The sequence below is a fragment of the Neolamprologus brichardi genome, chromosome 1 (genome assembly GCF_056152115.1).
Source record: "Neolamprologus brichardi isolate AB-2024 chromosome 1, ASM5615211v1, whole genome shotgun sequence".
NCBI classification, from domain to species: Eukaryota; Metazoa; Chordata; class Actinopteri; order Cichliformes; family Cichlidae; genus Neolamprologus; species Neolamprologus brichardi.
In genome coordinates, this window is record NC_142104.1 from 3,309,720 (window position 1) to 3,330,275 (window position 20,556).

Consider the following 20,556-nt stretch of genomic DNA (forward strand, 5'->3'; position numbering starts at 1 on the left):
GATGGATGTAAAGTTATAAAAAGTAATTTATTTAACATAAAGAAAAAAAAACATTCTCATAAAGTCATCTAACAGATTAATCTAATGATGTAATTCCAGAATTTCTTCCTGCATTTACAGTTCATGGGTTTCCAAGCAGCAGCTGAAAGCAGCACTGTGATGCCTGCACCTCCTCCTCCTGTCCTCTGAGGCGTCACAATCCTGTTTTCCTCCGCGTTGGGACCAGCAGCAGCAGCAGCAGCAGCAGCAGCAGCAGCAGCAGCAGCAGCAGCAGCAGGCTCGCAGACTGAGACCCGGATCAGGAGAGTGGATGTCCCGGCGGTGCGCAGACCTGCTGCCGGATGCAAAGCCAGCTCAGAGTGTGATGCAGCTGTGTGATGGGAGGATCCGCCGGCCAGGATGGGCAACAAGCAGACAACCTTCACCGAGGAACAGCTGGAGGCGTATCAGGTGAGGGGGGGCAGGATGGAGGCGGACAGCTGGATGTCCTTCAGAGAGGCGTGAAAGGTGGAGAGGTGTCTGCCGTCATGGCTCAGCAGAACGCAGACCACATCAGATCTGCCTCCTGCTGCTGATTGGCTCTGCATCCTGCTGCACTGGATGATGATGATGATGGTGGTGGTAGTGGTGAAGATGCTGACTGATGGTGAAAGCAGATCCTCCCCGAGGACTGGCCGCTCTGACTCACTTTGTTCGTCTCTCTGTTTGTTCCCAGGACTGCACCTTCTTCACCCGGAAGGAAATCCTGCGGTGAGTGTGGCGCACGGCGAAAGTCTGCTGGTCTTCTTTTCTTTTTGAATCTACACCTTCATCACTCACTGAGGGAGAGGAACAACTGCTGCTCGGCTATTTTTCCTGCTGTGTATTGTAGGCGCGATGTTTTTACACACTGGTTTTGATGATTGGCTTTACTGTACTGGGATCTACTAAACTCACACTGAACACAGCGCGCTTGGAGTATATTTTAATATCTGATTGACTCATTTTAACGAAGCATAAAAGGACACACTTCCTGTCCTGCACTGTGATCCTTCAAAGTTTACTCAAAATGCACTTTTTAAAGTTTTCTCCAATAAGTAATTAGAAACAGATCAAACATCCACTGATGGTATTTCTGTTCCTCTACATCAAAGTGGATGTTACTAATGCTCAGAAAAGGTTACAGGAAGAATTGTACCAAACAAAAACCACATTATAGCTCCAGATTGTGACACTTAGAGTGGGCTTAAAGTGGATTTGTGTTGCATTTTTTAAACAGAGCTAAAAACGTCTAACGTGTAGTCATGACGTTGTGAAGAAACAAAAAATGCTGGGAAAAAAATTAGTGCCAAGTTTCCACCCACACCTATGCACCTCCAGGACCTGCAGCTCCACCTGTTTTCATAGTATGAGGTTAAACTGTTCAATAGACTGAAGAGAGATTAACTGAGCTGATTTCAAACTTCAAAACTTATTTTAAGACGACTTGTAACGTAGGCTTATTCACCGTTCCTGTATTTTCTGTCACATGACCCACAGTTAGACCTTCATATTAAACCTGCACAGCTTAGAAAAATAATGAGTAAACTTATCTAAAGGAAATCCCTGTGAGCCAAACACTCAAACTTCAGATTGCTCTGAATGCTTTGATTCCATCATTTGGTGCCAGTATAGCTCAAAAACACTGGATGCTGCCCTTCAGCAGGCTTCTGCGAGTTGACCAATCAGAAGAAAATGGCATGGGGGGAGTGACCTTCAAGAAACAGTCCCTGGGTGGGATAAATAAAGGTCAAGACTGAAACTCTAGAGGTGGAAATGAGCAGATTGGAGTCGCTCAGACAAACACTTTGCAGCTACAGACGGACAGCGTCGGCGTGTTTCCGATTCTCCTTCCTCGTTCCAGCAGCTTTTATCTTAAGGTTGCATCATTTTGTTAGTGAGGCTTTGATCACTGACTGATGGAAACTTGTTGCTTTTCTCTCATCAGTCTGAAATTTGGGATCCTGAATATAAAGCGTTGTTAAAGTGAATGTATTCGACTCCCGTGTAAACTGCTGACTTTTCTCTAATGTGCTGCAGGTTACACGCTCGATATCGTGAGCTGGCGCCACATTTAGTGCCGCTGGACTACACCAACAACCCCGACATCAAAGTCCCCATGACGCTCATCGTCACCATGCCTGAACTGAAGGTACAGTTTGTTTTGACTTTAAAACAAACGTGTCTCACATCCCGGTTTTTGTTGGCTGTTACGTTCAACTGTGTGATGTTTTGTGTCTGCGCTGACAGGAAAACCCGTTTAGAGAGAGAATCGTGGAGACGTTCTCCGAGGACGGACAGGGGAACCTGAGCTTCAGCGACTTCATCGATATGTTTTCTGCCCTCTGCGAAACGTCACCCAGAGAGCTCAAGACCATTTACGCCTTCAAGATATACGGTAACGTGTGCCTGCAGGTGGAGAAGCTCGGGTTGGGTCTGAGGTGACACACCTGTGGCAGCGAAGTGCCTCGGCGAGTACTCGCTTCAGAATAAGTGCTGTTTTCCTGATTTAAACAAAAATAGCATGATTAGGGATGCACCGATACCGATACTGGTATCGGGTATCGGGGCCGATACTGTAAAATGTGTGTGTACTCATACTCGTAAAAGTTAACCGATACCATGAACCGATACTAGCTTATTTCATAAATCAGAGGGTGGCTTGTCATTTTTGTTGTAGTTTTTTAGATTGGCCACTAGGGGGACATCCCCTAGAGACAGTGCCAATAGTTCAGTGATATTCTGTTAAATTACAATGTGGAGACTCTGCAATAATTTAACAGAAGTGCTTATTTTTCACTTGAAATTTTTTTGTTGTGTGTGTTTGTTTGTATTTATTATTGGCAAAGAATAAAATAAAACCTGTCTTCCAATTCATTGCATTTGTGTGTGTGTGTGTGGTAGAAGTATCGGTTTTTGTACTCGCAAGTACTCAGATCCAAGTATCGTATCGTATCGGTTTGAAAAAATTGGTATCGTTGCATCCCTAAGCATGATTATATAAAATATTATTTTAATTAATTATTTCAACTTCGTAAGTATATAATTAAGATAAAATTATTAGTTCCTGCAAAATGATCATTAGAATTTCTGAAAATATTAAAAGAAACTAAAATGTTAATATACACAAATCTCTCCTAAATGTAAATAAAATGGCCAAAAATAAAAGAATTATCATTCAAAATAATCAAAAAATTTAAATAATTATTATTAGTCTAAAAATTATTCTTCGAAATATTAATTAAATGTTACTAAATTAACATTAAATCTAAATAGATTTAAATGGTCTCAAAATAATATATGAAAAATCTAAATAAAGTCTAAAAAAATGTGTAGTTTACAAAATGATTTCATTATTTGCAGTTATTACTGTTGATTATTAGTAGAATAAGTTCAGGTTTTTGTGGCAGCTCAGTACTGAGTCGTCTCGTTGGGGATCTGGTCCAGACTTTAACAGGGACAACTTCATCTGTAAGGAGGACCTGGAGAAGACCCTGAACAAGCTGACCAAAGGGGAGCTGATGCCCGAGGAGGTCACGCTGGTGTGTGACAAAGCCATCGAGGAGGCCGACCTCGACGGAGACCACAAGCTCTCGTTCGCCGACTTTGAGAACATGATCTCCAAGGCTCCTGACTTTCTGAGGTACCGTCATCTCTTCTGTTATGTGTTTGTTTTTTAAAGAGAGACGTGGCTGCTCCTCTCCCACAAACCTCCACAGCGACAGCGCAAAGTTAGAAAAGTATGTGATTGGTAAATCCTGGGTCTGTTTTTTAATCCTTAATTTCTGTGTTTGGAATCGGTCCAAAGTGTTTTCTGCTGCTCAGACTGTTGTCTGACTGTTTCTTATACTTCCCCTCCAGGCTGTCATGGGGTGCTGTTGCCAGCTCACCACAATAATGTCACATAACACATCAGCTCCGTGCTCTCTTCTCTTGAAGCAGCATTTTTTGGAGGAAAATATGCTTTAGGGTCAGTTTTCTTCTGTTCTGCTGGCAGTATCACTAAAACACGATGATCTACAGGGTTATTAACAGTTTTCATCCATCCACCACAAAAGCACGCACTATTTTAGCCTTTTAACTCACAGTCAGCCGTACAGACTGTGCTGCGGCTCAGTATGTTCCTCCCACTAATGCAGCGGTGTCAAACTTACTAAATGAGTCTTACAGGCCTGACTGTGCGCTGGAAGCCATTTATAGTTCTTGTTTGATCTGCTGCTCAACACACATCAGGTGTTTCACAATTGAGGCTGAACTGAGGGGCTGCATGAAGGGACAGCATCAAATCAATGAGAGGCTTCACCGTGAAGCTGCTGGTGGGATGTCTCCTGAAAGGACAGAGGATGGTTGTGATCCAGGTCCTGATCCAGGTCCTGATCCTGGCTGTGAGTGCTTCTCACTCAAGCTGCTGAGTCTTCTGCTGCTCTGCATAAAGCTGCAGAGATAAAACCCATGAGTTTTACTGCTGGCAATCCATCACAGTGTCCCACAGCGAGCACAGCGAGCACAGAGGAGGGGTGAAGGGAGAGACAAGAGGAAGAAGAGCAGAGTGAGGCGGAGGAGGAGGGTGCATTTATCAAGTCATTGAGTTCAGTCATTAATTTGTCTATCACACTGGACCGCCGCTCAGAGATAATAGCTGGAAACTGGGCCCAAGGGTTGGTGTTACTATGGCAACAGAAGCAGTTAAACTGTAAAAAGAGAAAGCTGGAAAGCAATTATGTTTACTAGCGGGTACATCACCTCCCGCGTCACCCTGGTTACGGTCGGCCAGTTAACCCGACGTCACAAAGCCGAGCAGCTCGACTGTCATAAACGTCAGCGTGAACGCGCGTCTGCAAGGTGCGGCGTACAGATAGCAGCGTTTACGCTCGTCCAGTCATTTACATCTGCTAATTGTGGAAGTTTTCTCTGTAGCACTGTGGGGTATTTACCCGACATTGTAAAGTAGTTTGAGGCAGCTCAAAGTGAGTATTTTTCCAGTCGCTCTGCTCTGGAGGTGAATCCTATGAAACATTACATGCAAAGATAACTGTCCGAGTTTTAATTTAAAGAGTAAAAATAGACTCCTGACAGCAACTGAGATGTACCATTACCATCCTGCAGTTGATGCAACGAGACTAAATTTCACAGTTTCATCCAGTTACAGCCTGAGAGCTTCAAACAGTTGATGATGATTCAGTCAGTCCTAGAAGTCCCCCACATCTGCTTGTTTTGTGTCTTCAGCAATTTCCACATACGAATATGAGGCAGCTGAGATCCTGCAGAGGAAAGACGTCTCTCTTCGACCCTGATTCCACCTGAACCCCGGACCCAGCTCGACTCAGTGCCTGTCCTTTCTACTGCCGACGGGGAGTCTTCTTTCCAGAAAGATCCTGAGACCTGGACTGTCAGGAGCCCGGGAGTCTGAATCTCGATCACGCAGTCATTCCAGAGGGGATACGGTTACTGCATGAAGCCTCTCTCTGGGATGGATTTTGAACTCAGCTTAGACACAGACTTTCTTCTCCCCTGTGGACGTTTCCGATTTTCTGAGAAACATCTGTGAGGACGGCGCCGCGGTGGATACAGAACAGGGCTTTTCTGAATTTAGTGCTTTTCAGAAAGGCCTCATCCAAAACTGGATTCTTTTTAAAAGCACATCTTTAAAGGGCAACACAGTGAGGAGCTATGCAATCTTTCTCCATAAAGTGCATGTTGTAAATTGCTTCTAGCTGGTGAATTTGTACATCTGGTTTAGCGAAGCATTCTGGTGCATAACGACAATCATAGTAAACTGTAGCTCAGTTGATGGAAGGGCTCTCTCTGTCATCTCACCTGTACTCCTGGCTTTGATAAAACTTTTTCCTGCCTCCTACTAACTTGATATGACAGCTTTCACTCTTTCAAGACAAAATATTTTATGGCTAGAATCAAATAAAAAGGTTGTTCTGTCACTCGATGCTTCTCGAGGCTTCTTGTCTGAGAAAACCGATCCAGGTTCAGGCGAGGGCACGAGCTGGTCCTCATCCTGCAGCTAAACACATCAGGTCTTAACACGGGTTTGTCTAATGTACCATCAAGTGTCTAGAGGAAGAACAGGAGGAGGTCCAGGAATGCTGTTGGTCTGCAGCTTTGAAGGTCTGAAGGTTTGCTCTGCTACAGGAAGACACTTCAAAGCACTTTTCACTGTAAGCCTTTCTCTTAATGCACAATTTATATGAGAAATGATTTACAACACTGCATTGTTTCACCTAGTAGGACTCTCACTGGGCTGTTGGTTACAGGGAGCACTGTCATGCTGGGGGAGGCGCTGCAGTTTGGATGGGCCGTTCAGTCGTTACACTTTTAGAGCCTGCAGATAACACGTTATCTCAAACTTATCACTTTTGATTGAAATACTCTGCTGATCCACCGAAAGATTCAAACCCCACAAAAATCATTTTATCACAAATCTATTTATAATATAACCAGTGTTGGGAAGGTTACTTTTAAAATGTATTCCATTACAGAATACAGAATACATGCCCCAAAATGTATTCTGCAACGTATTCCGTTACGTTACTCAATGAGAGTAACATATTCTGAATACTTTGGATTACTTAATATATTATCATGCTGTTTACAACTACATGAATGTACTATTGCTGTGATTTATTACTGTTACTGAAGGTCTGCGGCTCCGGACCGTAGTAAAGGGACCTCTGGCTAATACGGTGGGTTCGTGTCGGGCTCATAGCTGAAAACTAGCTTTACTTTGTTGTCTGGGTCAACTTTGCTAGCAGAGACAGAGAGAGGCGTTGAAAGGCTGCTCCAACAGAACTTATTGTTTTTGGAGGAAAACACGAACACGGTGTACAGTCGAGTCTTAACAGCTTACTTACAACTGGGCTCGTCAGGCTCTCTTCTTGGCTGCAGTGGTTATTATTATATTTACATGCTTCCAGCTCCCGTTTTTGCTCGATGACAGCTCGTACTTTTCCTTTTTCTCCCTCCCTCGCTCACAGACACATAACGTGTATGGCAGTCCATTCTCCCTGCAGCACGGACTACACTGCCCATGAGGCTACATTCTTTAGAGCTATACCTGTAGCATTCTGCCTATTAGCTTAGCACAACAACAACAAAAAGGCCTCTCTCACCCAGGAAACACGCAGAGAGAGAGCGTCACCCTGTAACCATGGCAACCATAACGCTGCCACCTGGAACAACAGAACGTAGCTGTCAAACAAAACCCAAACAGTCCTGACCCGCCACAACATGAAACAGGGAAGTACCGCCGTGTAATCCATTTATTTCAACAAAGTAACTGTATTCTAAATACCACCTTTTTAAACGGTAACTGTAACGGAATACAGTTACTCATATTTTGTATTTTAAATACGTAACGGCGGTACATGTATTCCGTTACTCCCCAACACTGAATATAACTTTCCTTCCAGTTCACCCAGCTCAAATGTCTTCAAAAGATTTTTCCCCTGAAATTCTGAACGAGGACTGCAGAAAAGAGGAATTATTGGCTGGAATCACTTGCATTATCTGTACCCAGTCATGTCTAACAATAGAGGAACGACTACTCCTGTTCTGACCTCTAGAGACGTGATCCAGTCTCCTGTAAACTGTGGGGTCAGAGTCGGCTGTAGTGATTCAAGGAATAAGAAATAGATGTGTAAAGACGGAGCTTCAGACATCCGTCTGTACTAAGAGGCCTGGAATAACTGGGAAACTAGAAGATACAAGATGAGTTCACCTCTCCTTCACAGTACAGTCAGCTGGCTGTGAGTTTGAACTCTGGGTGGTGTGAATAAGCTGAAGCGCCTCCTCCTGCAGCTGCAGAGGCACATCCGTCCTGATTATCATGAGCAGCCAACTGTGGTGAAGACACGGCGTTCCTGCTGCTGCAGCACAGCCTCCACCAGGACACACCTGACATTTACAGGTACAGCACACTGCACACAGGGCAGGATGAGCACCCCGCAAGGCCACCAGTCTGTAATGATCTATGCAGCATATGCTGATCTCAACCAGAATAACAAAAAGATTAAATGTAAATTTTTGCCAAACGAGGTTTCTCTCTCTGCTGTGATGGTGGAGAAACGTGAGGTTAGAGAGTCACAACAACAATAAACAGGAAGTCAGTAATGTTAGTGTGTCAGCAGGTGGAGCTGCAGTAGCAGCACTTTAGTAGCACTCTAATTTGAATCGTTGAGTGACGCCCTCAGACTAACAACTAATTTGAACTCAAACACTTAAAAAACAAAACATTAAAAATGTAGCCATTAAAACTGGAGAGCAAACGTGTAAATCAAAGGAACATTTTTGTGGGTAAATTGTCATCATGTTTTTCAATACAACCTGCTGAGACAACAGATGATTTTATTTTATCTTATAGTACAGTCCTGTGAAAAGGCACGTGTTAACAGGACTCTGTGCAGTCATGTGTAAAACTAAGCAAACATACTGCTTCCATTGGAAGCATGTTACCATCTGGCAGACGTTACAGGAGTCTGTCTGCTCGGACTACAAGACTTAAAAACTGTTTTTACCACCAAGCCGTACGACACCTCAACCACAACACTTAAACACACACAACACAGCACTCAGAAGCTACCCTGCAGCTTCACAAGTACTCTGTTTAATCTGCACTGGTCACTTCACTTTATTGTTATTGATATTTATATTTAAAAGTGCAATACTGTAATTTTCTGCTGCTCATTCCTGTGCAATATCCCATCTGCCCTCCCGTCATATTTCTTTTCAAGATTTTCTTATTTAATCACTAGTGTACATACATTTATATTTATAGATACATATATATTTAGTCATCTTTTCTCTTTTACCACGTCTCTCTAATATTTTGCTCCTTACTTTTTTCTATTTATTTTATTATATTTTATTATATTTTCTTTTCTTTTATTATATTTTATTTTATTATATTATATTTTATTATATTTTCTTTTCTTTTCTTTTCTTTTCTTATATTTTCTCCTACTGTATCATGCTGCTGAGTGACTGCTGCTCGTCAAACACATTTCATTGCAACGTTGACCCTGTGCTAACTTGCATATGACAAATAAAACTGAAAACTGAATTAAGATGCTGCTAATCAAATCCACTTAGCTGATCATCTATAAATTAGAGCAACTCTATAAAAGCAGAGGTTTTGACATTTTGCTGTTGTGCATTAACACAATCACAAAGGAGTGGACGTCTCGGCAAATTCACACCAAGGTCAGACAACTTAAGACTTCTTTGTTATCAGTGTGATTTTTTTCCCTTTTGAAAAACCCGTGAAGGTGTGCCAGGGAGAACAGACGGAGAGCAGGTACCAGGACCTGAGGTCGCAGTTCTAATCACTGTACTCATCTGAAATCAAACCGAGTCTTTAAGTATACCTCAAAACTAACAGGACGCATGGATTATCACCAGTAAGGTGCTTTTGTTGTCCATGTGGTGTCTATGCTGGAGGTGAAGCAGGTAAAGTCTGCAGACTACACGCTGCCAGACTTTAAATAACCACAGAGGAGAGTGTGTGATATTAGATTGTTGTGTAACTGAAGCTGAGGAGCATCGACGTGTTGGCAGGATGAAACAGCAGCTGATGATCAGCAGATAGCAACAACATCGACCTGTTTTCACTGACAGAAACATGAGACCAGTGTTGATCTGAGGTCAGTAGAATTTTAGCAAGAGCTGCGCTTCACATCCAACTCACAATTCATCCACAGAACAAGTCCTCCAGCAGTGCTTCTGGTTTTTAGCAATCACGTGTAATCAGCAGTGAACACATGGAGTTGAATTCATCCTCAGAAAGTGACAAAAATAACTCGCAATAAAATAAAATACGGATCAACAACATAATAATATAAAGAAGAAGAAAAATGATTACTAATAGATACCTTCCACACCGTGCTGGCTGTGTTGTGCCGTTTATTGTTTGCAGGTAGCTGTTCTGCTGTGTTACACTGACACCTGGTGGCGAGTGGTGGATTTACTGATAAACGTTTCTGTACTGAAACAGTAAAACGATTAAATAAGCACTGACCGAACTATTAATGACCGGTGCGGTCGCAAAACCATGTTCGTTCGTTTGTTTTGTCAGATTTTATCCACCGTGCTGATGGACCCGGGAACTAATACGTTTCACAGTTATATATACAAACTTTATGTCCAAAAACCGGGGGATGTGACGTCAGAGGCGATCCTAGATTTCAGGTTTTAACATGAAATCTATAGACGATTCGTATGTAAATAAACGGATCGTAGTACAGCGAAAAAATCCTCCCCTAACAGTTCACATAAATCATATCGGGGTAGTCGTGTCTGTTTGACTTTTAAATAATGAAATTTCCGACGATGTTAGCACGTGGTCCCATGGTGTAATGGTTAGCACTCTGGACTCTGAATCCAGCGATCCGAGTTCAAATCTCGGTGGAACCTGCTCTGATTTTTCTCCTGATACACATGAATAAATCCATAAAATTTAAATTGACTGAATAAAGTCACAGTAGTTAGTAGAGGCATAGCCCTGTGCGCAAGTGTCATAGGACCAGGTAACATTCATACCTCATATCTTTACTTTTTGATAAGAAATACAAAAAATACATGGAGTGGTTTATTGAAAAGAGCAAATATAAATGTAAATGCAGCAGTCAGGTTTCTATGATCATCTTTATTCTTCAACACAACCTTAACTCTGTTAAGCATTTTTAAAAAATCTTATTCAGGAACAGATTTACAGGCTTGTTGAAAGACATTCAAAGCTCTTCTGTATTTTAGTCTGTTCTCTGTCATGATAATCCCACACTGCTTCAATAATGTTGAGCTTCAGGCTCTGGGGAGGCTAATCAATGACTGATAATGTTCCACTGTGTGTTTTTATATCCAAGAATGCTTTTACTGCACTGGCACTGTGTTTGGAGTCCTTGTCCCAAACACTGAAAAATGGTAAAAAAAAAAAGAAAAAAAAAGTTTTCTGTCAGTTTGTTCCAGATGTTGTTGCATGGTGAATCATCCGAGAAGCTCCTTCAGTCCTAAAAGCAATTGATGGAGAGTCCCAGATTTTAAGCCCTATGGGAATGGACCCCCACTGTTCCTCTGCCTAGTCACCCAAGACAAGGTGTGAAAATGGGTGTCGGTCACAATCAGGCAAGGTTTCGGGTGAACCCATTGTGAAACCTGGTCCCACCCTGCCATGTGATTTACTGAGGTCAAAAGGCCCAGGATGTGAGTGGGTGTTAAGGTGTCTGTGAAGTGAGAACCTTTTCAGGTGACTACATCATGGAGCTCATTGAGAAAAGGCCAAGGGTTTGCAGTGCTGTCAACAAAGCTAAGGGTGGTTCATAATTCTTGCTTCATATATTTGGTATCTTCAGTATGTATCTACAATGTAGAAAGCAATAAAAATAAACACAAAAATAAAGAAGATGAGAAGGTGTGTCCAAATGTAACCGGTGTGATTCTGCGTTGTGTCTGATAAAAAAGGTAAAAGAAAGAAAGACCTCCAAGTAAATAATTTGCCCACTCCAGCTCCTCTCCCACAGGGGAACTGTAGAAAAGGGCTGTTTACATTAAACATAAAGTATGGATTTACACGTAACATATTTGACATAAGATAAAACAAAAACAACAACACAAAATCCAACATACCTGATAACAAAGGTAAAAGAAAGAAAGACCTCCAAGTAAATAATTTGCCCACTCCAGCTCCTACGACCAAATACAAACAGTGGGGAAGAGGGTTAGCTCAACCCACCACAACTTCCAAGCTAGCAAGAAGTATATATATATGCTAGCATTTATGGCGCCTAAAACCCATTTATGATACATACATACTACACACTTGTAACATCTAACAAAAACAGGCTTAATAATGACAATAATTGAACTAAAATCACAATCAGAAACATCAGGGTGGCTAAATATGCATTATATGAGCGTTTTACAGTGTTGGGAAAGAAATGACACCCACCTCTCCCACAGGGGAATTGTAGAAAAGGGGAGAGGCAAAACGGGTACACTGTATTTATAGGGTTGCACCAAAGAAGAAGAAGAAAAGAATGAGGAGGGGCTCTAACTGATAATGAACATAACTACAGGCTTGGAGGTCCTAAAAGTCAGGTATAAAAGGTACGGTTTGGGGGTTTAGAACACATTTTGTGTAATTATAACAATGTGATTTATGACCCTGTTACACAAACTGCTGTGTTGCTGGAGTACTTTTCTATGCTGTGGTGTGCTGGGGGAGCAGCACAGCAAAGAAGGACTCATCCAGGCTGGAAAAACTGATCAGGAAGGCTGTGGTCGGCATGAAGCTGGACACTCTGGTGTCAGTGGCAGAGAAAAGGACACTAAAGAAACTGCTGGACATTATGGACAATGCTGGTCATCCTCTGCACACGGCCATAAACAACCAGAAGAGTCTGTTCAGTGACAGGTTGCTTCTCCCAAAGACAAGAACCAACAGACTTAAAAACTCCTTTGTCCCACACGCCATCAGACTGTTTAACTCCTCTCTGGAGGGGAGAGGGAGGACAAAGGAGGGGGAACAACTAAGCTGTAGTGCCTCTTCACTTCACTGTGCAATTACCTTTTGTGCAATACTTTTTGTTAATAATCAGCGGTGCAATAGACTCCATACTTGAAATGTGCAATTCACTTGTATTTTTATTTTTATTCCTATTTATTCTCTTTATCCCCTTTGTATATTTTATCTATATATGTCTTTGTATTTATATATGTGTGTATATATATATATACATATATATATATATATATATATATATATAATATTCTGTAACTCTGTAACTTCTGGCGGTGCTGTGCTTTTTTGGAAACCAAATTTCCCAGAGGAACCCACCCGAGGGATTAATAAAGTTTTATCTTATCTTATCTCTTGGGCGATCGTGGCTCAAGAGTTGGGAGTTTGCCTTGTAATCGGAAGGTTGCCGGTTCGAGCCCCGGCTTGGACAGTTTCGGTCGTTGTGTCCTTAGGCAAGACACTTCACTCATTACCTGGTGGTGGTCAGAGGGCCCGGTGGCGCCAGTGTCCGGCAGCCTCGCCTCTGTCAGTGCGCCCCAGGGTGGCTGTGGCTACAATGTAGCTGCCATCACCAGTGTGTGAATGGGTGGATGACTGGATATGTAAAGTGCTTTGGGGTCCTTAGGGACTAAGTAAAGCGCTATATAAATACAGGCCATTTACCATTTATCTTATCTTAAACTGTTGACAGGTCTGGCTCCTTGGAAGCAAGGGATAAAGAAGTGAAGTGTGGCTCAAGAGTTTTACACAATACTTCACTTCTTTAACTTTTAAGATCAGGTGATTAGCTTGAGTAATCACATACATTTCATAGTCATGCACAAAGACAAATGTAAGAGAATGTGCACAGAAACAAAGCAGGGATGTTTGATGTTCCACGTCTCTCGTGGTTAACGGCTCATTATTTTAAACATTGTAAATGAGAAGCAGTGACGTCTCAAGCTGCTGTCTCCTTATTTGCCCCTTAAACTGAACATGACCCCTCACTTTGTATAGTGGTGAGGATTCGGGTCACCAGTCAGACGTTTGGAGGTCCAGATTGAGCCAGACTGTGGGTGATCCTCTCTGTTTATCAGATCATAGATTTAAAGTCTTAGTTCCTCATTAAAACGCCTAATGTCCTCATTAAATCGCCTTCATTAGTGGAAACAAAGCAGGAATGACACAGAGGGTTGCAGTCCTGGCAGAATGGATGGACAAGGTCAACCTGACCTGAACACGACCTTGATGTTACCTCATCGGTGATTTATGCAGGAGTTCATGCTCTGGATTTATCAGCAGGAAATCAGTTCTAACTGGACAAACCGTCCGCTCTCAGCAGTCTAAGAGCTGAAGCAAAATCACCTTATCAGCCTAGAGGAGAGAAAGGCCTATTTAATAGAGTTGCAGGTCAGACTGAGGAGGTCATAATGAGCTTACAAAAGAGCCGTTTGGCAAAAATAAATAAAAAGAGTGCACAGTGCAGAGGAGAGCATATAGTTTCCCTGGTATGCAAAAAGAGACGGTTTAATGTGTGCAGTGTAAAAACTAAAACAAACAAACAAAAGGTAACGTAAGGGATGAATATCAGAAGTACAAAGTGAAATGTGGCTACAGCTTCGAGGGACAAAGCTTTGAGACTCACACACCTGAGCCCGACTCCTTCTTCTGCTGTTCACAAGAAACCAAAAATCTAGACATTGCTCATTCTCACTTCATGTGTTTGAACATGTGTGCTGCTCTTACAGTCGGGGCTCTGCTGGTTTCGGTGCTTCCAGCAGATCATAAATCTGCAGCAGTTATTCTTTGCAAAAAATCTGGATTTGGATCATCACCGATGTGTTGGACTGGGCTGAGGTGATAACATGGCGCAGAAAAGTTAGACAAATATTTCTGTCAGCGCCGTCAAACACGTACCGGGGTTCGTTTGATGTCACGGTAGATCTTTCACCATGGATGAAAAGAAATTAGGAGGTTGTGTAAAATGTTAATAATGACAGAATTCAGCTGTTACATCTAATTTTTGTGTGCGAAAGGACCTTTGCCCTGCTGACTCTGGAAAAGTACTGTTTTAATTCTTTTAGACCTGAGAGCAGCATTGGACACTGTTGATCACACAATCCTATGAAACCGTTTGAAGATGTGCGTCAGCATCCAAGGTTCTGCTCTAAAATGGTTTGCCTCTTACTTAGAGAGCAGAACTCCTTGATGCAGGTGTGGCAGCACGAGGTGAGAATAAAGTAAATACTCTTCACAGTTTAAAAGACAACGCCACTCTGGGAATTTCACCCAGAGAATACTGGAAGTAACACTAATCACCAAGAAGGCAGTTAGGTTTGTTATACTCAGTACAGAGACGAGGTTCAATGTTAAAACAAGTTGACAATTTATTAATAATTATTTAAAACACAGTATAAAAACACAGTCATAAAAATCCATGTACAAATATGCTTAAAAAGGTATTCAGAGCTGAGGCTTACCAGTGGAGGGGCAGGGATGCCACGCACAAACTCAAAAAAAGAAAACACACCAAGACAAGTGCAACACACACACACACACTAATAAGCTAAACAAGGCAGGTGTGTACACTCAAAGGATCCCACCACCAAGGCACCCTAGTCTCCTCCACGTCGGCACTCCGCATCTGAATAAAAGAAACAAAGAAAACTAATATGTAGCGCTGGGGGATAACCCAACTGCAGGACCACACTGGTGATCTGCAGCTAGAAAAAGGGCCTCCCACCAGTGGCGTAACAAAAATCCAAACTACAAATCAAAAACAACAAAAACATACAATCTGGATAAAACTTTAAAATCTGGAGCAAACGGAATCGCCGTATTGCTCCAACTTGCCGTCTGCCCGACTATAAGTTAATCATCCGGTCAATCAATATGTACGCCAGCTGACTCCCATAACCGGCATGCATATGGCCGCTGTCCACGCCGACGTCCACTTTAATTAAAAAGCTGGCAGCAGCAGGAAAAGAAACCTCGCAACGGGTAAAAGCAAAGCAAAGCAGCAGCACTTCAGTTAGCGTGGCGTTGCGTAAAACTAAGGCCCACACTTCCTGCAAAGCATAATAAGTAATTACTATAAAAGAACAATAAAAGGCACAGATCATAACAAAATTGAATTACGTACCGAGTAAACCACGTCATGAAACATGAGCAGAGTGGCTCATAGGAGGCTTCTACAGCTATGACCTAAAAACAATATCTGTTTACCACCAAGTAAGGTAATGTGCACACTACAATGAGTAAACGCCTACCAGCTGCGATGGAGGCTTCAGAATGATCTCTGCAACACCAAAGGGAACTCAGGTGACCAAAAAGGAGATCACAGGTAAGCATCCAGGAATGCTCAAATGGCCACTATTTATGCTAGCGCCCCCTAATGCGCCAGGCTGAAAGTGGGTTGAACCAAGGAATAACATTCATCCTGCCACACAGGGTAACAAAACTCTTCCCCTGCTACACTTACTTGTGGAATACCTCAGGGTTCTATTCTGGGCCCCGTCTTAATCTCCCTATACATGCTCCCATTAGGCTCTATTTTTCAGAAACACCAAATTTCCAATCACTCTTATGCAGATGATACACAGTTCTACCTCTCTCTAAAACCAGGTGCTGATAGCACATTGCAGAAAGTCTCAGATTGTCTTAACAATATTAATTGCTGGATGTCTTTGAACTTTCTCAAACTAAACTATGACAAAATTGACATTATAATTTTTAGCGACTAAGACTGTTAGTCTCATAAGAAATGACTTGGGCCCACTATCAGCTATTGTACATCCCCATGTTAAAAATCTCGGTTTCATTTTTGATTCTACCCTCAAGCTGGACAAACAAATAAACTCAGTTGTTTGCGGCAGTTTTTTCCACCTCAGGAGCATTTCTAAACTCAAAACTATCTTGTCATCTAAAGATCTGGAAAGCGTTATCCACACCTTTATTTCATCACATCTTAATTACAGTAACTCTCTCTGTTTAGGCGTCTTTCACTCAAGCCTGTCCCGCCTGCAACTTGCAAGGCTCCTGATGGGTACCAGAAAAAGAGAGAATATTACTGTGATACTCGCATCTTTACTTTGGCTGCCATTTAAATACAGAATTAATTTCAAGGTTTTATTATTTGTTTTTAAAGCCCTCAATGGCTTGGCTCCAGGTTACATTTCAGATCTCCTTAGCCTGCATCTACCCACTCAAACTCTGCGCTCCAGTTACAATCTAGAGGTGACAGGACTTTCTCCATTGTCGCTCCGAGACTCTGGAACAGTCTTTTCCTCTTAATTGCCCCTTGGGGATAAATAAAGTTTTTTTTTTTACTTATATACATTACATATTTGCATCTATATGTATGTGTATGTACATATATACCTGTATAGACAAGTGTATATAAGAGTCTGCAGATGCTGTAATGTCAGTGTCTTACCTGGACGCTGGTCATTCCTGTGAATCATCACAGTTTCATGCTCTGTTTGCCGTCTCGCTTCATCTGCCTGACCTCCTGCCACCGTCGTGGCAAAAAAGTACCGAGCCGGTGAAATCGGATCATCTTCCATGGCATACCTGATGGTTTCTCACGGCACACATATGTGCCACGGCATGTACATCGCTAAAAGATTTATAAATCTGAGTACATAAGGCAGTGAAAAGGACTAGAATTATGGTCCAAAACCCCCCGTATATTAATATTTCTAGGCTGAATAGTGATGCGTGATATATAACTGGGTATTTTCTACAGAAGTAACCTGAAATATTGAGAACTTTGTTTCATTAAAACAGACTGGTACGCATAAAATGCACTTTCCTGTGAGTTTTTCTAATCTTTTGCAACACATGAAATTTTAACACCTTAAGACAGTAATTTGCACCATCCATCTTCTATTGCTGATCGAGGTTCGGGTCTCAGGGTCACCAGTCTGAGCAGAGAACCTCAGACTTCCCTCAGGTCACCTCGTTCAGCTCTTCCGGGATTTTGATAAGCATTCTTGACTTGGTGAGATGTTAGGAAGTTGTTCTTCTTATCATGGACGGTACTTGTCTTCTGTGGTCTGAGGACTTTTAGTGTTGTTGAGTTTCCTGCACTCCTTCTTTTTAGGAATCAGACTGTTGATTTGAACACTCCTACATTTTTTTTGCTATCTCTCTGCTATCTCTCTAATGATGGCCTCCTACACGTGTATCACTGATATGAAGTTCAACTTGAAATAAACTCTAGATATTTATCTCCTTAATTTGTCATGAAACAATGAGTGAACAGACCTCACCTGGCCACGAACCTGCCTGTCAGCCAGTTGTCCAATTAATTTTGAGGCTTTAAAATGAGAGACAACAGTTCATGCAATACTTTTGTCAAACTCTTGAGTTGAAACTAAAAGTCTGCACTTCACACCTGTCAAGCTTCATCATATGTCCAATGATATTCCGGACATCTGTACTAAATGTTTAGTTGAAAAAGGAACTCTTCTTCATTGTCTATGGGAGTGTCCTAAAATCCAGGACTTTTGGAAAGACGTTATCAAATATCTGTCTGAAGTGTTTAAGGTAAAAATCCCTTTAAAAGGAAAACTCTGTGTACTTGGAATATATCCAAGGGAATTTAAGCAATCGGGAAAAAAAACTAAATTACTGGACTATGGACTACTTCAAGCCAGAAGAGCCATTGCGCTATGTTGGAAGAGTATGGATGCTCCCTCCATGGGACTCTGGAAGAAGGAAATTGCAGTCTCTCTAGGCCTGGAAAGACTAACATATATTGCCAAGGGCAAACAACGGGACTTTGTGAATATGTGGAAGCCATCTATGGATATTTTAGGGAGTGGAGGTGAAGGACATTTATGAAAAAGAAGGAAAAGAAGAAGGGAAGGAAGGGAAAATCTTGTCTATCCTATCCCATTGTATTTTTGTATTACTGTGAGAACTATGCTCATTTCTACATTTGAATGTGATGTAGGCAGGTTTGATGTATGGATGGATGTGTGAATGTGAGGGTGTTCAACATTTGTTTGTATTGTACTATAAAAAATTTCAATTAAAATATATGGAAAAAAAAAAGTCTGCACTTCAGTCAGGTCTACTGTGGTAGTGTACAGAGTGAAAACCACAACAAGTCACTCTAAGTTGCACTTTTTATATACAGCGGTCCCTCGTTTATCGCGGGTGTTACGTTCTAAAAATAACCCGCGATAAGTGAAGTAGGGAACTTTATTTTTTACAATTATTATAGATGTTTTAAGGCTGTAAAATCCCCCTCTACACACTTTATACACTTTTCTTAGACAGGCATCGACATTTTCACACTTTTCTTTCTTGTTTAAACTCTCAAAGATCAAACCTTTATAGAAAAACCCTGTTTTCAGGTCCAGAACATGGGAATAGATCAGCTGCAAGCAGTGTTGGGAAGGTTACTTTTAAAATGTATTCCATTACAGAATACAGAATACATGCCCCAAAATGTATTCTGTAACGTATTCCGTTACGTTACTCAATGAAAATAATGTATTCTGAATACTTTGGATTACTTAATATATTATCATGCTGTTTACAACTACGTGAATGTACTTTTGCTGTGATTTATTACTGTTACTGAAGGTCCAAACCGTAGTAAAGGGACCTCTGGCTAATACGGTGGGTTCTGTGTCGGGCTCGTAGCCGAAAACTAGCTTTACTTTGTTGTCTGGGTCAACTTTGCTAGCGAGAGACAGAGAGAGGCGTTGAAAGGCTGCTCCAACGGAACTTATTGTTTTCGGAGGAAAACACGAACACGGTGTACAGTCGAGTCTTAACAGCTTACTTACAGCTGGGCTCGTCAGGCACTCTTCTTGGCTGCAGTGGTTATTATTATATTTACATGCTTCCAGCTCCCGTTTTTGCTCGATGACAGCTCATACTTTTCCTTTTTCTCCCTCCCTCGCTCACAGACACATAACGTGTATGGCAGTCCATTCTCCCTGCAGCACGGACTACACTGCCTATGATGCTACATTCTTTAGAGCTATACCTGTAGCATTCTGCCTGTTAGCTTAGCACAACAACAACAAAAAAGCCTCTCTCACCCAGAAAACACGCAGAGAGAGAGAGAGCGTCACCCTGTAACCATGGCAACCGTAACGCTGCCGCCTGGAACAACAGAACGTAGCTGTCAAACAAAACCCAAACAGTCCTGACCCGCCACAATATGAAACAGGAAAGTACCGCCGTGTAATCCATTTATTTCAACAAAGTAACTGTATTCTAAATACCACCTTTTTAAACGGTAACTGTAACGGAATACAGTTACTCATATTTTGTATTTTAAATACGTAACAGCGGTACATGTATTCCGTTACTCCCCAACACTGGCTGCAAGAGAATTCAACATTAATGAATCAATGGTATGGAAGTAGAGAAAGCAAGAAGAATGAGTTAAGTTTGAATTGTCTGACGGTTTTGTTTCGCTTAATGTGCCTTATAATCCTTTGACGTCGACACCGTTGTGTTTGTTGTCTTCTGCTAGCAAAGATTTATGTAAATTTGACAAGCTGAACGCATTCTGTACTGTACAGGAGACACGGCACGAGATTGATTAAAAATGGTCTACAGCCAATCAGGACGCAGAACACAATGCGCTGTAAAAAAAACCCCAAACCAAAAAAACATCCAAAATTGCACCGTCGTGATATAGGGAGGGACCACTGTGTACTGTTCTAGAGGGAATATCTTCATATTTCTACACAAATTCACAAATCGCCGCAAAGCTGGAAGTCTGAAAAGCCAACTTTATTTCTATTACAGAATCAACCAAGTGAACATTTTACATCATGTTTTTTTTTCTTTAAAATTTTTTTTATAAAAAGAAACAAAGTCACAATTTGAATGGTGATAAAAGAAAAGATGCCATAAATAGTTTGATTCAAAATGGGCTGAGAAACAAAACAGAAACACAAATAGACAGAACAAAAAACACAAAATAAAAAAGCATGGGGATGTTTTGTGGGTGAGTTTGATGAGAGACAGGCTGTTTCCAACCACAGAAACACAACACCCTGAACATG

At 41.7% G+C, this 20,556-nt stretch overlaps 1 protein-coding gene and 1 non-coding gene across 4 annotated transcripts; both read left to right on the forward strand.

Moving 5' to 3' along the window:
- Window positions 1–235: 235 nt before the first annotated feature.
- On the forward strand, window positions 236–5,934 carry LOC102776517 (calcium and integrin-binding family member 2-like). Of its 3 annotated transcripts, XM_087843789.1 has the most exons (6): window positions 236–450; window positions 716–750; window positions 2,059–2,170; window positions 2,269–2,416; window positions 3,466–3,661; window positions 5,245–5,934. In XM_087843789.1, exons 1-6 carry the CDS (start codon window positions 400–402, stop codon window positions 5,264–5,266), a joined length of 564 nt encoding a protein of 187 aa, XP_087699915.1. In that variant the 5' UTR covers window positions 236–399; the 3' UTR covers window positions 5,267–5,934. The 3 variants fall into 3 exon arrangements, with proteins under 3 accessions (XP_087699915.1, XP_087699912.1, XP_087699908.1); XM_087843786.1 differs by lacking the exon at window positions 5,245–5,934 and having other exon boundaries at window positions 3,466–3,698; XM_087843782.1 differs by lacking the exons at window positions 236–450; window positions 5,245–5,934 and having other exon boundaries at window positions 644–750; window positions 3,466–3,698.
- Window positions 5,935–10,365: 4,431 nt separating this feature from the next.
- Window positions 10,366–10,437, forward strand: trnaq-cug (transfer RNA glutamine (anticodon CUG)). Its single transcript has one exon. It is a non-coding gene; the product is annotated as a tRNA-Gln (tRNA).
- Window positions 10,438–20,556: the final 10,119 nt, after the last annotated feature.